This window comes from Tamandua tetradactyla, chromosome 2 (genome assembly GCF_023851605.1).
Source record: "Tamandua tetradactyla isolate mTamTet1 chromosome 2, mTamTet1.pri, whole genome shotgun sequence".
In the NCBI taxonomy this organism is placed as follows: domain Eukaryota; kingdom Metazoa; phylum Chordata; class Mammalia; order Pilosa; family Myrmecophagidae; genus Tamandua; species Tamandua tetradactyla.
Window position 1 is genome coordinate 29189891 of NC_135328.1, and position 15752 is coordinate 29205642.

The window sequence follows — 15752 nt, forward strand, 5'->3', positions numbered from 1 at the left end:
GTTCTGCTTTGACTCCTAACAGAGAACATATTAAAGGAAAAGTAAGATGCCAAAGTCTGAACCTAGAGGAATCTATAAACTGGGGTGGGGGTCGGGCTATGTGGAAGTTTGGAGGAAAAAAGAAAAGGAAAACAGCATTCGTTTTCTAACTCATTAATTTGATCAGCATTTGTGGAGCACTCTTTATATGCCAAGGCTTATTTTATACGCTGGGGGCAAAGTGCGGATCAGACATTACCCCTGACCTAGAGAAAGATTGCAAAACTAAAAAGAAGAGTCAGAGAGCACAAAGAAATCCACCATGGCAATAATTAATGCTTAAGAGATCTAAGAGAAGGAGAGCTTGGAAGAAGCCATTGAATTTGGAAAGGGGAAGGTGATTAGAGATTTTTGTGGGAGCTGAATGGGAGCAGAAGCAGCTTGCAGTGGCTGGATGCATGTGATGGTCTGAAGCTGTATGTACCCCAGAAAAGCATGTTCTTGAATTTAATCATTCCTGTGGGTGTGAACCCATTGTAAGTAGGACCTTTTGATGAGGCTACTTTAGTTAAGGTGTGACCGCCCCCCCCCCCCCCAAGCAGGATAGGTCTTAATCCTATTACTGAAGTCCTTTATAAACTGAATGGATTCAGACATGAGATAGAAAGCATGGAAACAAGAAGCTGAAATCAATGAAACCTGGAAGAGAACGGTTTCCTCTCCCATGTGCCTTGCCATATGACAGAGAAGCCAAGGATCACCAGCAGCCAGTCTTGGGGAAGAAAGTATCATCTTGATGATGCCTTGATTTGGACGTTTTCCAGGCCTTATAATCATGAGCAAATAAATTCCCATTGTTTAACCCAACCCATTTCATGGTATTTGTTCAAGCAGCCTAGGAAACTGAAACAGTGCACAAGTGGGAGGTGAAGAAGAAGTAATGAACTTTTAATAATTATTGCTGCTTTTAAATGTCAGTTTTATGAATCAACTTGGCTAGACTACAGTTCCCAGTTACTCATTCAAACACTGATGTAGGTGTTGTTGTGAAGATCATTTGTGGATGTAATTAAATTCCATAATAAATTGACTTTTAAGTAAGAGATTATGCTAGATAATCTGGGTGGGCGTAAATCAATCATTTGAAAGGTTTTAAAAGCAGAGCTGAATCTTACCAGAAGAAGATTAAATTCTGCCAGTACCCGAGAGAAAATCCAATAATATCTATCTCCTCCAAGTTCTGTTTCTCTGGTTTTACCCTAACTAATACACCACCGCTCATTGAGAGTGCCAAGAACTTTCACACACATTATTTCTAATCCTTTCAAAAATGAATATTATTTCCATCATTCTACAGATGATGAAACCCAAACTGAGAGATTACATAACTTGGCCCAAATCACGCATCAACAGTGGCTGGATAACAATCCAGGTCTCCTGACTCCAACCCCTATGCACTTTCCATCATCTGGCCTTGCACATATTGCCAAACCTGTAGGGGTTTTAGAGCAAAGAAGACAGAAAGACTAAGAAGGCTATAGAAGGAGGCGCTCCTGGCAGGATTCCCTTTTAAAAAAAAAGCAAAGGACAAAGTTTTTCCAGAAAATTTCCTTGTTTCTCATTAGATTATAAAAAATTAACAACTGAATCTTTTATGAATGATTCGTAAAAGGAAGCACAATGGATCCCAAAATTGGAATGAATTTCTGGGTGGTCCAAGAAGCAGATGAATATATATTTTGATAGCACCCCCAGTTATCAACTCTGGATGTGAACAAGAACAACTGGTTCACCACGGAAAAAAAGGAAGATGTAGGTGAAACTTTAAGAGAGAGAATCTGACATGAGATAAAGGCACCTTAGTTGTGCTGAAATAACATTACTGAAGTTTAACGTTAAGAAAGACATTTTTTCTTCCCCATCACCCAAGTAACACCTGCATCATCTTAAGTTAAATATATATGTGTGTTGTATATATATATATATTTTTTTGATATATATATATATATTTGATGCCAGGAAGGATCTGAGTGATCCAAATTGGGCTGGAAAGAGAGCAATTTGTGTGGAACACATGTATTTCGTGGAGCAATATTTCTTTTTCTTCTTTTGCTCATGCCCCCATCACTATATATTTTCAATATTTAACAATTTTTAAAAATAAATTTAACCTGGAAAGAAAGAGCAAGAAGAAATGAAAGAAAAGGAAGGGGAGAGGAGAAGGAGAATGTGACGAGAGGAATGGAGGGAGTAAGTAAATCTGTGAAGAAGTCAAGTGTACAGCCTCAACAAGAGCTAAGAGATATCAACCCTTCCTTAAGACCCTTGAAGTACATAAAATGGTAGGCGGCATTGCTCTGACCCTCTTTAGCCAGGGTGACCATACTCTGGGAAACTAAAGTTGAAACTGTTGGATCACCACTGATGAATATAGTAACTTCTAAGTGAGATGATACCCAGGCATAGTAACCGGAAAAGGGCAATTCTCATAGCTTGTCTTCTCCAGAATATGTGAGAAGTCATCAGCATATACTGAAAAGACAATAGCCCAGCCCATTGACCCCTAGGCACCATTAAGCCATTCCATTGTCTAAAGTCCCTTATTCATATTTCAAAATTCTATATAGTTCCAGGGACTGAGCAGACATCCTACTGGGCCTCCCCGTGAATGGACATCCAGGGAACCAGAGCTCCCTAAGGAATGGGTTCCACCACACTGTCTTCTTATCTAAGCAGAATGGACTGCAGGAATCATCCAGTGCTCTTCCATCTTGAACTTTGAGCAGTCTGGCCTGAGCAATCACTTCCATGTGCTCACTACAAAGTCCATTTCCTACAATTCCTACGATTGGGTTAGTCCAGTTCTTGCTCCTAGCTAGAGGCCCTACTTGTGTCTCTGCCTCCCTGGTTCTTTGATGAAGCCCCAGCTGGCCTCAATGCTGAGCCATCCAGCTAAGTAGGAAGTTTCAGGTTGTTCCATATAAGCCCAGATTCCGGGCAGCTTCGGAGATCCTGGGGGTTTTCCTCTGGGGAAATGGATAATGGGCTGGTTTGCCATACCTATGTGGGTTCTTGGTGAAAGGAGGGCACTGAATACTGATGTTTACGCCGGATTCCACTGCCTTTGCTTGGGTGCTGCCCACCTGACATTGGTGCTGGGCTGCCTCTGGGAATTTGGTTCCTTGCTGAGTCCTCTGATTGTTTTTAAAAGAGCCTGGATCTCCTTCCTGAAGGAGCATTTGGTCAGATTCCATAAGCTTGCCCGTATGCTTTACTTGATGGCTGGTTTCCTGCTGGAAGGTTTGGGCTGAGAGGTGCAGTTCTAGGTGCGTGTGCCACGGAGACACAGGGGCCTGCAGACAGCTTCTGTCCGTCTCCTCCAACATCTCCGCTGCCTCAGGACCCACCTCCTTCAAGGACAGCGAGCTCCTTCTTTCCTTGTTAATCCAGACAGCACTGACCACGGGCTCAGCAGGAGTGGGCATGCTCCCCCCTGAAAAGGGAAGGCACAAGCAGGGTCACCACTGGAAGGCCCCGGGGGAAGCTGTCATTTTGGGTTTGGGGTGGGGTGGGGGGAGGTTTGTTCTCAGAGTTCTCAAGCTGAAGGAAGGCCACCTCTAGAGGCCAGGTACCCAGTACCCCACCTGTGTGTAAACATGCATCCATGAGTACACACATCCACCAGCACATGCTCACACCCACATGTACTCCCTCCCACACAAACACACACCCAAGCTCACTCTCCCCCACACACAGACACACACTCACACACAATTATTGATTCAGTCAACAAATATTTGTTGAGCATTTATTATGTAGCCAGCATTTTTTTTCCAGGTCCTGGAAATAGAGCAGGAAACCCTGACATAAAACCTGACTTTCTATCGGGGTAGAAAGACGATAAGTGCATAATTATAATAGAATGTCAGAAGGTGACTAATGCTGTGGGGAAAAAGAAACAAAAACAAATTTGTCTCTCTCTACCAAACATCCACTCTTTCTCCTGTATTCTCTGTCACTGAATGGCACCATCATCTACCCTTTTGCCAGGGTCTCGGGGACAATTGCTTTTTGACTCCCTTGCATCATTTTCACCTTGATCTGATAACTGTGCCCTGATTTCTCCCTGGAGAATGGCCCCCATTCCTCACACCAGCCCAAGCGTCGCCAGTGGGACTCTAACTCAAACTCATGTGACACGTGTCACCTGCTCCTCAAGTAGTCAGCACACTGCATTGCCTCTGCCTCATGCTTCTATCGGTGATGGGCATGCGGCACAGATACACAGATGTTTCCCGGTACAAAGCCCTTGCTCTTTTTGGCTGAACAAGAACTTAAGAGAATATAGAGGGCTGTGCATTGTCTTGGCCACGTGGACCAGAGACTGGAACTAAAAGCAAAGATGTCAAGCAGAGAAATGGGGAGAAAGGATTGAGCTCAGGGTTAAGCCACAACTGAAGACAATGTGTTCCTGAAGTGTTCAGTTGCAGCAGCAAGGGAACTGCTTCTGTTTTGAGTTGCTTTTAGCTTGCAATATAAATGTCCTAACTGGGATATCAAATCAGATAAAGGAGTTGTTCCAGCTACTCTCTTCTAACCTCCCAAGCCACCTGGCCACTCGTTCCCTTCAATTCTACAACTTCAATATTTTTAAAAATCATCCCACAATGAAATAAAACTTCACACTCATAAGGATGGTTATTATTTTAAAAAAAAATTAGAAAATCATGTGTTGGAAAGGATGCAATCCAAAGAAATAAAAACAGAAAAAAATTCATACATAACAAACATTACGTTCAGTGAAATAAGATACATAAGGTCAAACATTGTATGATGCCACTTGTAAGAGGTAGTACATCCACAGAGATAGAAAGCAGATTAGGGGAGGGAAGGGTAAGTGTATGTTTGGTGGATATGGAGTGTGTGTAAATAAAATTAATTTAAAAAAGAAAGAAAGAAAACATCCTACCCTCTGCCATGGCCCTAATTTAACCATCACTGTTTCTTATTTGAACTATTGAAATAGCCTCTTCACTGGTCTCTCGCCTCTCCATCCCCCCCCCCCCCCCATTCTCTCACTCTCAATTTTACTCTCTCATCATTGCCCTCTAATCCTTCCTCTGTACACAGGGCAGCATGATCCTTTCTAATGCCTGACTCTACTATAATATCCCTTCTCAATAAAAAATTTTTTAAAGGCTCCCTTTGCCAGCAGCTTGAACACCACACATTGAAGCCTGGCATGCAAAGCTCTCGTGAAATGGCCCTGCTTACCGGCTCAGACTTCCCCGTGACCACTGGCCTTGCATTCCTGCACACGTCATACTTGATTTCTTGGATCTGAACATACTTTTGCTCATACTTCAGTGCCTTTGTGCCCCACCAGCAGTAGTGGTTCCTTTACTCATTGGCTGGCAAACTTCTCCATCCTTTATGAAGCCATCCCTGAGTCTCCAGTCAGTCCTGGGCTGGCCTTCCCTGCTGCTCTCACGGAATGTCACCATTCCTCCATTACAGCAGGTTACGAGTTGAATTTTCACCCTCCATTCCCCAAAGATATGTTCAATGCTAACTCCCAGTCCTGTGAATGTGTCCCCTATTTGGAAAGAGGCTCTCTGAAGATGTCATTAGTTAAGATGAGGTCATACTGGATTAGGGAAGGCTCATATCCAATATGACCAGTGTCCTTATAAGAAGAGAAGAATTGGACACAGGGAGATGCCAGGTAGAAAGTCGTCTGAAGCTGGAGGAAGCAGAGGTTAGGGTAAGGCGTCTACAAGCCCACCAATGCCAAGGATTGCCAGTAAGCACCAGAAGCTGGAAGAGGCAAGGAAGGATGGTCCCTACAGGTTTCTGATGGAGCAGGGCCCAGTGACACCTTGATTTCAGACTTCTGGCCTCCAAAACTCTGCGAGAATAAATTTCTGTTGTTTTAGGCCATGCAGCTTGTGGTCCTTTCTTAGCCCTAGGAGATTAAGATGGGACACATATTTTATTGCAATTATTCATTTTATTCCCTCATGTGACTGATACTTATTGAGTACGTACAGTGTACCAGGTGCCAGGAACACAAGAGTGAGCAAAATTCGTGCTTCTGTAGTTCTGGAACTTCCAGGTATAACCATCTCAGTGAGTGGTACCACCATCCACCCTTGCAGCTAAAGTGCAGGAAGCAATTGCCACTTTGGCTCTCTAGCTTCATTATCACCCTGTTTTGGTTCTCTAACTCTGATTTCTCCCTGGATAATTGTGCCCCTTAGTTCGATTAGTTCTATTAGTGCTATCAATATTGATTCTAATGGTAATACATTTTGAGTCTTACTCTGGTTACATGTATTAATGCCTGCAACAAGCCTGTGATTTAGGCACCCTAGTTATCCCAGGTTGACAGAGGAAACTGAGGCACTGAGAATTGACATAACTTCTTCCAGGCTACACAGCAAATAAATGACAGAATCTGGATTCGAACCCAGGTTCTGCTCCAGAAAGCAAATGCGTAGCCACTACATTATACCGTGGACCGCCTCTCCCAGTTATACCAGGAATGTGGAATTGTACACTGAGATAAGTGCCCTGAGAGAGCCCTCACTTAGCCTGAGGTTCTTGGAAGGCTTTCCGGGGAAAGCAGCACTTAGGCACGTTTTACCTTATTTACCACCTGGCAACGTGGAGGGAAACCGAGTTGCAGAATGCAGGAGAAAGGGCCAGCTGGGAGGGTGGGGCCAGGGGACAGTGACTTCCATCGGGCACGATGAGTATGAGATCCCCAGGTCATGCCCATTAAGCAACTGGTGCATGAGTCTGAATCGCAAGTGTGGTAAGCAGTGTCCTTTCATTTGATAGGAATTTCATTTAATCAGTGTTTGCCAAATGACTGAATGAATAAATACCCTAAGCTAAGGCTTTAGGAACTCAGCTTATGCCCTGCAGAGTTGGAGGAGACGGTTATTTGGCTGGGACAGTACAGTTTAAATGGATCCCACCTTCAGGACAGAGGTGCCACTTTTGTCTCCCTAAGCAGCAGTCTTCCAGCCGGGGCAGTAAGCCCCTGATTCCTTCCTAGCCTGGCCTAGCTCACTGCGGTCCCATCAGTGAGGCCTCTGAACTGCACCGATAACCAGAGAAACTTCCAGGGGTGCAGCTTTGACCTTTCAGGGGATCGCCCCACCTCCTTGGCCTGTTTGTCTTTGTTAGAGGAGGAAGAGCCCGGACTCAACTCGATTGTCACTTGCTTCCTGAGCCCTGGGCTCCTGACTTTCTCCTGCAACGACTTGGACTTCCCAAAGGAAGGAGGCTTCTCCCCATGGGGCTGCCCGGCCTGATCCGACCTCGCAGCTGCAGTCTGGGGCTGTCGGGGAGGGGCGGGGGGGGGGGGGGCAAGCTCCAGGAGCAACAGGTGCCCCTGGGTCCCCGAGGGAGCGCTGCTTCCCCTTCTGTCCCAGCCAGTTCCCAGGCTGCTGGGGACGCCCTGTGCCTCCTTTCTCCTGTCAGTTGCTGGAGTTTGCAGGAGGTTCGACACCTTGGTTAGAGCCTCCAGGAAGCCAGCTAGAGGCCTGGCCGAGGCCCCCGGTTCAGGCGGCAGGTCCGCGTCCTGCCCCCCACCCCCAACCCCGGGGCTCAGTCACGCGTGCAGTCCCAGCCGGCCCCTCCCAGCCGGCCCCTCCGCACCCCGCGCACCCCCCACCCCCGGCCCCTGGTTGATTGCCCTGCTCACCCCCTACCGTTTGGGAGCATCACGAGATGGGCCCGGGTCCTCTGCTGCCGCCTCAAGCCCTCGTACTGGGCCCGCAGGAGCTGGATGCTGAGCGGGGGCCCTTTCCCCGGGGCCTGGGGCCCGGAGCTCTCGGCCATGAAGAGACACCCCGGCTGCCAGGAGTCGGGCAGGGCGGGGCAGGGGCAGGGCCACCCCCTCATCCGGATCAGATCCGGGAGCAACGCAAACACGGTGGGGGGGGGGGGGGGGGGGGAGGAGGGGCTGCAGGGGCCAGAGGAGGAGGGACGAAGGAGGGGGGAGAGGGAGAAAGGTGAAGGGGAGGGCAGTGTAGGAAGAGGAAGAAAAGGAGGGAGGAGAGAGATGGAAGAGAAAAGGAGAAAAGTTGGAGAAGAAGGAAAGTGGTAGTGAAGGAGGGAAGGGAAGGGGAGAAGAGAGATGGAGGAAGAAAGGTAGGGGAAGGAAAAAGGGAAAACGAAATAGAGGGGGAAAGGAGGAAGGCTGGAGAAGGGGGAGGTAATACAAGAAGGGAAATGGAGGTAGGAGGAAGGCTGTGGTGGGAGGAGAATGGGGTGGGGGGACAGATGAGGGGAGGGAAGAGTGAAGGAAGAAGAAGGTGGAGGTGGTAGGATGGGGGATTAAAATGGATGAGGGAAGGGAGTGGGGAAATGGGGAGAAGGAAGGAAAAGGAAGGGGAACAGAGGGACTGGGAGTAGGAGACTGAGGGACACCAAGGGTGAGGGAGGAATGAAGGGGGAGGACATACAGCTGCTCAGAGACCTTCTCGGAACACAAGGAGGTGTCTCAACCTAAGTCCTTTCCAGCTTGAGGGTAAAGTTTGGGATCCAGCTCCGAGAGCGACAGCGAACTCTCCCACTTGACAGAGCTGGCGCAGGTGTGCTAGGAGGGTGCCAAGTGCCTGCCCAGCTCACACCTCTTGGACTGGAGCCTGGACGCTCCCACTGGGGTGGGGGTGGGGGGAGGTCACCACGCGCTGAGGCAGAGAACCTGCCAGTTTGGTTTGCAGTTGGAGAAAGGAACACCCTCCGGGGCCTCAGAAAATTGGTGTCTTGGAGATGTGCACGCTGCACTGATGCCCTAGGAAAACCCAGTAACCAAGCTCTATCCCAAGACCTCCACTGACCCCCAACATAAACCCCACAGGAAAGTCCAGCCCCAAAGACTGCCTTGGGGACGGAGCCCAGGGGAGCCCTGCCTCTAGCCAACCCCACCCCTTGACACTTAATGCTGCTTTTTTCTCACCCACAGCTAGATGTGCTCTCACCTTCTGCTCGCCAGCCCCACTGTCCGTGCACCCTCTTGTGATCTAGACCCTCTCTCCCTTGCACCAGCTTTCACCTGTCCCTGCTCCTCTGGCATTAGGTAAAATCTGTTTGGTCAAGCAAGTCTCCTTCTATCTTCTCCTAAGATGGTACTTACAGATTACCCAATTAGCCAACCATGGGAACAGCTGAGTGCAGGAGATGTTTAAGAGGCTAGCGGGACAGGGTCTAGTCACTGGATGTGGGAAGTGGGGCCGAAGAGTAAATCATCACGGGGGAGAAGGATATAGCTCCATTCACAGAGAGGGGGAGGTGGCGGCGGAGGGGTCTCTGATATGTCATGTGTGAAGTGTCATGGCCGCTGGGCCGCCCAGATGGACTTGCTAAGGAGGGGTTACAGACTTGGCAGAAAGAGCTGAGCTGGAAAATGCAGATGCGATCATGTGTGAACCTGACACAGTCCATTGTTGGAAAAATTTACCATTAGACAGTCAGGCATATGTGGAGCCAAGAAATGGTCCAAAATGGCTCTTCCTTTTTTCTTGTTACAATTAAAAGTCTTTTCTGTCTCCCCATTAGTTTGTTCTGGTTCATGTCTGATGGGTGGAAGACACTCCTTCTGGTTGGTCTCTTACTTTCCTCCTTCTCCTCTCCCATTCTCAGGGTCTAACTTCTTCCTCTTGGTTTCAGGCTCATCATGATGTTCTAATTATTGGGGGAGAGAATGAGTGGTCCAGGCTCAGTTAAGCTTCTACAACTCTAATTCTTAACATAACCCCCTGTGCTATTATTCTCTTTTAAAAAAACCTCACTCTCTCTTCCGCAACTCATCAAGAACTTCAGTTTTCCTAGCTTAGGTTGGGTAGAGCTTTATAAATGGAGTGGGTATACTTCACACTTCTGGAAGGATGCTGTGGAAGGGGAAATGCCCAACTCCCTCTCAGGAATGGAAATCCTCCAGCTTATATGTGGCAGCTGAAGTGCTGCACTTGGAAGAGATTTTCAGTTAAGGAGAATATTGCAAGAGGCCAGGCTCTGGTGAAGACCAACATTTAAAGGGGCAGGCAGAAATAAGTTAATGTTGAAGTTCTCTGTATCCGGTTTGTATTAATTTTGTAACTGTCCTGTAAGTTTGAACATATTCCAAAATAAAAAGTTAGAAGATATTTTTTAAAAAGGAGATAATATTGAAAACTGGGAGCAAGTGCAGTCTAATTCAAAGGAGAGGAAATAGTAGAAGGGGCATCAAAGATTGTAAGGAAGGAGATGCCGTCACAAAAGATGGAGGGTGGCCAAAATGGTGAGACAGCATCTCCTGCTCTCCCCAGCTACCTTACAGGGCAGGACCTTGAGCGATACATGTAGGAGAATGGCGGTCATTAAAACCATCGTGGGGCGGGCCGTGGTGGCTCAGCGGGCAAGAGTGCTTGCCTGCTATGCCGGAGGACCCCGGTTCGATTCCCGGCCCCAGCCCATGTAAGAAACAAACAAACAAACAAAATATAATAAAACAAGAAAATGTTTAAAGATGTCTTCCTTCCTTCCATCCTTCCTTCCTTCTCTCTGTCTTTCCTTCCCTTCCTCCCTCTCTCTTTAAAAAAAAAAAAAAAAACCATCGTGGGAGCTTTTATAAAACACCAGTGCTTGAGTGCCACCCTTCAATACTCTGATGTAATTAGTCTGGGATTATGTCTGGAGATTGATAGGTTTCAAAGTTCTCCACTGCTCTAGAAGAGCCACTGCCCGGTTTTCCTGGGTCCCTGGAGCTCTGGGTAGGAGTCTGGTGGTGGGAGATAGGTAAAGATTCTTCATCTCTTTAATCAGGGGGTCTCCCCATCATGAGTGAAATATAAGGGGGGTCCCTCCGGGCTGATCTAGCTCATCTGCCTTAAAATTGAACTTGATTTCTACCACCTTTTGGCATTCACTTGTCCGTACTCAGTTTTTGGTGTGTTTGGTAGTAATATTTTTTTGCCTGCTCTTTTGTGTGTGTGTGTGTTCAATAGTTATTTCAAAGGCTGTATCACTGGTAGTGGCATGGCTTTTACAAGCTTAAGTTCCTTCTTTTCATTCACGTTTCCTCTCTCTCTTTAACTCATCTGGAATTGATTTTAGCGTTAGGTATAAGACAAGGATCTAGCTATTTCTCTTTCCAAATATTAACCTAATTCTTCGCAATACCACTTACTGAATAAATCTCCCTTTATCTATGATTTGTGGTAATGATTACAAGAGCATAGGGAAAAAATGGCCACGCTTTTCTATCCCAGAGAGTCTTCAGAATAATTGGAAAATAGGATCGAGTCTGGAGCCTCCCCTGGAAAACAACAGCTGTTGCCAGCTCTGGCCAGCCATGGGTGGAGATTCAGAAACTTGAAGAAGGAAGCCCTATTCCTTGACAGCCAAAGGCCAGGAGACCTGGACATGTAGTGGGTGCAGGGACTGCAGAGAGACAGAAGCCAATCCTGACCTTGGGAAGGCCTTAAGTTTGGGGTCCTTTCCACTAAAGACTCCAGGGAAAGCTCAAGTTATCCTGAGCTGAGCTTTTCCTCTCCTATACAAAAGTTTAATTCTGAAATGATCTACCCTCCAGCTAGTGAGGCAACCATAGAGAAACCAAAAGGGCAAGAGAGCAAAGGAAAAGGGGCCTCCCCACCCCTATCGTCAACCTGGTTCCAGTGAGCAGGGGGCTTAGCTCCAAGGACATATAGGGAATGTCGCTTGTAAAGCCTCCCAGCCTTTGTAAGATCAAAGACTCGAAAATGCTCCTTTGCTTACCCTCACTGCCACCCCTACTTTGACCACATCCCCACACTTTGGAGCATCCACTTCTGTCCTAGCTAACTTGTCATCACCCTGCAGCTTTCTGCTTAAAAGAGGAGGTATAATGTAAAGGCATGGACTGGAGTCAGACTACCTGGGGCGATATCCTAGCTTCTCTACTCTTAGCAGGATGGCTTTGGGCCCGTTATTCAACCTCTCTGAGCCTGCAGGTAGAGTAATTCCCAAAGAAAGGGAGATGGTGCAAGCTGAGCAAACAACCAAGCAGAACTCTTCTAGAATTATCTTCCATGCTAGGCCCTGGGGGCAAGAATGCCTGTGTGTCATCTCATTTAATCCTCATAGCAATGAAATCCTTTGGGAAATTGGAGGGTAAGTGATGGCCAAAAAAGTAGTTTTGTAGAATTCAAACTTTTGTAGAATTTCTAATGAATGCGCCTAACCTCCACAGCAACAGTGCTTGCTATTCCAATAACATGCAGAGTGAAACACTGGGATTCCGTTTGTTCAGAAACAGTGAAGTCGTGCCCTCCAGTTGTAGTCCACGGATTCCATTTTGGCTAATTTCAGCAGAAAGAAGATTCACACAGGGGATTAGGTGCTTTTGAACTGGTTTGAAAAGCAGAAAGAGCACCTTTAGCCTCCAGACCACTCTGCCTGTACCCTTAAAGAAATATTTTCTGAGCATGGCCTCAACAATATCTTCCATCTCATATGTTCTTTTGCAGTTGGGGCTGCCACTCCTCCATCAAAAGATGGAGTCTGTATCTCTACCATCTTGAATCTGGTTTGGCTGTGTGATGTCTTTTGACCAATAGAGTATTGTGGAAAATGACTTTCCCTGCCCCCCTGCCCATAAAATATCATAAATACGCATCTGGTTGTGGAATCAAAGCACATCCAGAATCCCAACTGTGGGGACATCTGGAAAATGTTGTCTTTAAAACCTCACAGCCTCTGTAAGAAAAGAGCAAAGAAATCCACAGTATCAGCTGCCCCTTCTAATTCCTAACTGATGAAACAGTTGCAAGAACGCAAGAAAATAAAAACAATATTCTTTAAATTTGTGCTCCATAATTCAGACTATCTCTTTCTCCTAAAATATCTTTTTTCCTAAAACACCTTTTGCACGCATTACTCCATAGACCGTCGGAATGCAGTGCAGCATGCTATATTATTATAATGTTTATAAAGCGATCCTACCTCTAGCTAACAGGATAATTATATCAGCTATTAGAGCTCTTTGATCTTTGCCACCTTTTAAACAAATATTAAGAGCTGTTGAAACACCTGATAGCGCTTTGATGTTTGGTTACATTTTAACCAAAAGGATAGAGAAGTCTTTGTAGGTTGGACTCGTTGAACACAAATAATGTCTACTTTTACAGTCTTAAAATATAGGTAAAATTTAGTTTTAGATTTGTTATGTTTTTTACCCTTGGGTAAAATCCCTACAATATGATATTTGCCATTTTAACCATCTTAAAGTGTACAATTCAGTGACATATAGTAATTCATAATGTTGTACAACCATCAGCTCTGTCTATTTCCAAAGCATTTTCATCACGCCAAACAGAAACCCCACATTACTTAATCAGCCGTCCCTCATCTCCATTTCCTCCTTCTCCCAGCCCCTGGCAACTACCTATCTGCTTTCTGTCTTTATGGATTTGTCTATTCTGGATATTTCACATAAATGCACTCACATAATATGTGAACTTTTGCATATGGCTGCTTTCACCTAGCCTAATGTTTTTTAAGGTTCAGTCATGCTGTAGCATGTATCAGAACTTCATTCTTTTTTATTGCCAAACAATATTCCATTTTATGGATAGACCATATTTTATTTAACCACTCATCAGCTTAGCTAGACTTTTGCAGTTGTTTCCATCTTTTGGAATTGTGAATAATGCTGCTATGGACATTCCTGCACAAGTTCTCGCTTGAAAATCTGTTTTCAATTCTTATGCTATATATCAGAGTGGAATTGCTGGGTCATATGGTTGCTGTATGTTGTTTGCATTGCAAAACTGTCTTGCCTAAAAACTGTGTTGAATACTGGCTCTGCCACTTACTAGTTGTGGGATCTCAGGTAAGCTTTTTAAGAAGAATTGAAAAAAAAAAAACCTCTATTCCTCAGTTTCCCCATCTGTAAAATGGGGGTAATAATGGTACCTGCCTTAGACAATTGTTGTAAGGATGCAAACCTAGAACAGTGCCTGGCACAGGTCACCACTGTGAGTTTGTTGAATATGATTCACAAATTGGTCTGGATAATTTCAATACCTTTAATCAAGGGAATAAGTTCAATAGTACAAGTTCTTCTAAAGGGCTTTCTTTATTGATTTTCTTTTTGATAATGCCTATCACTCTCTACAAAAGAACATTTTCCCCCAAGTAAAACTTATAAAAGCTGTTGAAAGAACACTGAGTCCCCAAACCTAACAATTAGTCACAAATACCCAAAAAGAGATATTACAACATTGAAAAACAATTTTACTAATGACAAAACATAAATGTGCTGGTTTGAAACTGTTTTATACCCCAGAAAAACCACGCTCGTTTAATCCTTTCTTGTGGGTGCAAACTTATTATAGGTGGGATCTTTTGATTAGATTTTTCCCATGGAGATGTGCCCCACCTGTTCAAGGTGGGTTGTAGTCCTTTTACTGGAGTCCTCTATGAAGAGAATAAAAGGTGGACAGCATAGGGGAGAGTGCAGAGACGACACAGAGACCAGAGAGATGAACCAAGGCACAGACGTTTGGAAATGCTAAGCTAAGAGATGAAACCCAGAGTCTGTCCGGAGAAACTAGGTGAGGACCCCCAGGTGCTTAGAGAGAAGCCACTGGAAACAGGAGCCGAGGGAGCCATTTGAGACCAGAAGCCAGGAGAGGACAGCAGACATTGCCATGTTCCTTCCCGTGTGACAGAGGGACTCTGGATGCCATCAGCCTTTCTTTAGAGTCAAGGTATCTTTCTCTGGATGCCTTAATTTGGGCATTTTTATGGCTTTAGGACTATAAATTTGTAACTTAATATGTCCCCTTTAAAAAAGCCAATCCAATTCTGTTATATTGCATTCCTGCAGCTTTAGCAAACTGAAACAGTAAGGTACTATAATAACAGCCTCCACGTTTTGGTGTTGAAGTCAGAATTCTTTCTTCATTCAACAAGTATTTATTTAACTACTGCTGTCTTCCAGGGTGAGTGCACACTATAGAACAGCAAATAAAGCAAACAATATCCTTTCAGTCCAATAGGGAAAGAGGAGGCAGCAGAAATAAATATCATGTTAACAACTATATAATTACAATTTATGTTAAGGACTGGGTGAAAAGAAGAGGATATCATAAATAATTTAAATGAAATCATGCATATATGGTTTTCAAAGGAGTTTCAGGCCCGTAGTAAAGTAATTGTGCAATAAATGGTACCTGCGATTATCCATTTTTCCAATAATGATCATTTATGCAGTTTATCACCTATAAAAAAAATCTGTACTCTTCAGTTTCAGTTTCCTGCCCTCTAGTGGGGACTTGGAATCACAGCTGCACAAACGAGGGAGAAAAATCAAGTGTTTTTAATGTTTGAGCTGCTATTTAATGAGCTCCTGGAGGCTGGGGTGCTGGGCATTGTACTGGGCAAGCTTGGGTGTGGGAGGGGCCCCATCTGGGCACCACAGAAAACCAGACCTGCCCCACTTCCTTCAGACGCCTCCTCTGCGTGCTCGGTGCCGCCCTCCCCAGGCAGCCCTGGAGCTCAGCGGTCTGTGTGGCCGGGGGAGGAATTTCCATTCAGTGGTCCCCTCCATATGGGAGGGTGACAGGCCCACTTAATCAGTCCTTCAAAATGAAATAAAAAAGAGCTGATGAACCCACAAAGTAAAGAGATGGAAAGTGTTTGGATCACTGTGTTAGTCAGGGTTCTCTAGAGAAAAGAACCAACAGGAGAGATCTGTAAGTGTGAGATTTATAAAGGTGTCTCACGCAACCGTG

General features: G+C 45.4%; 1 protein-coding gene across 1 annotated transcript; it reads right to left on the reverse strand.

The window, feature by feature from the left end:
- Nucleotides 1-906: 906 nt before the first annotated feature.
- Nucleotides 907-7908, reverse strand: C2H9orf152 (chromosome 2 C9orf152 homolog). Its single transcript, XM_077141604.1, has 2 exons — nucleotides 7701-7908; nucleotides 907-3472 (listed from the first exon to the last, which is right to left on the reverse strand). The coding sequence occupies exons 1-2, from the start codon at nucleotides 7891-7893 to the stop codon at nucleotides 2946-2948; spliced, it is 720 nt and encodes a 239-aa protein (XP_076997719.1). The 5' UTR covers nucleotides 7894-7908; the 3' UTR covers nucleotides 907-2945.
- Between the last annotated feature and the right edge of the window lie 7844 nt (nucleotides 7909-15752).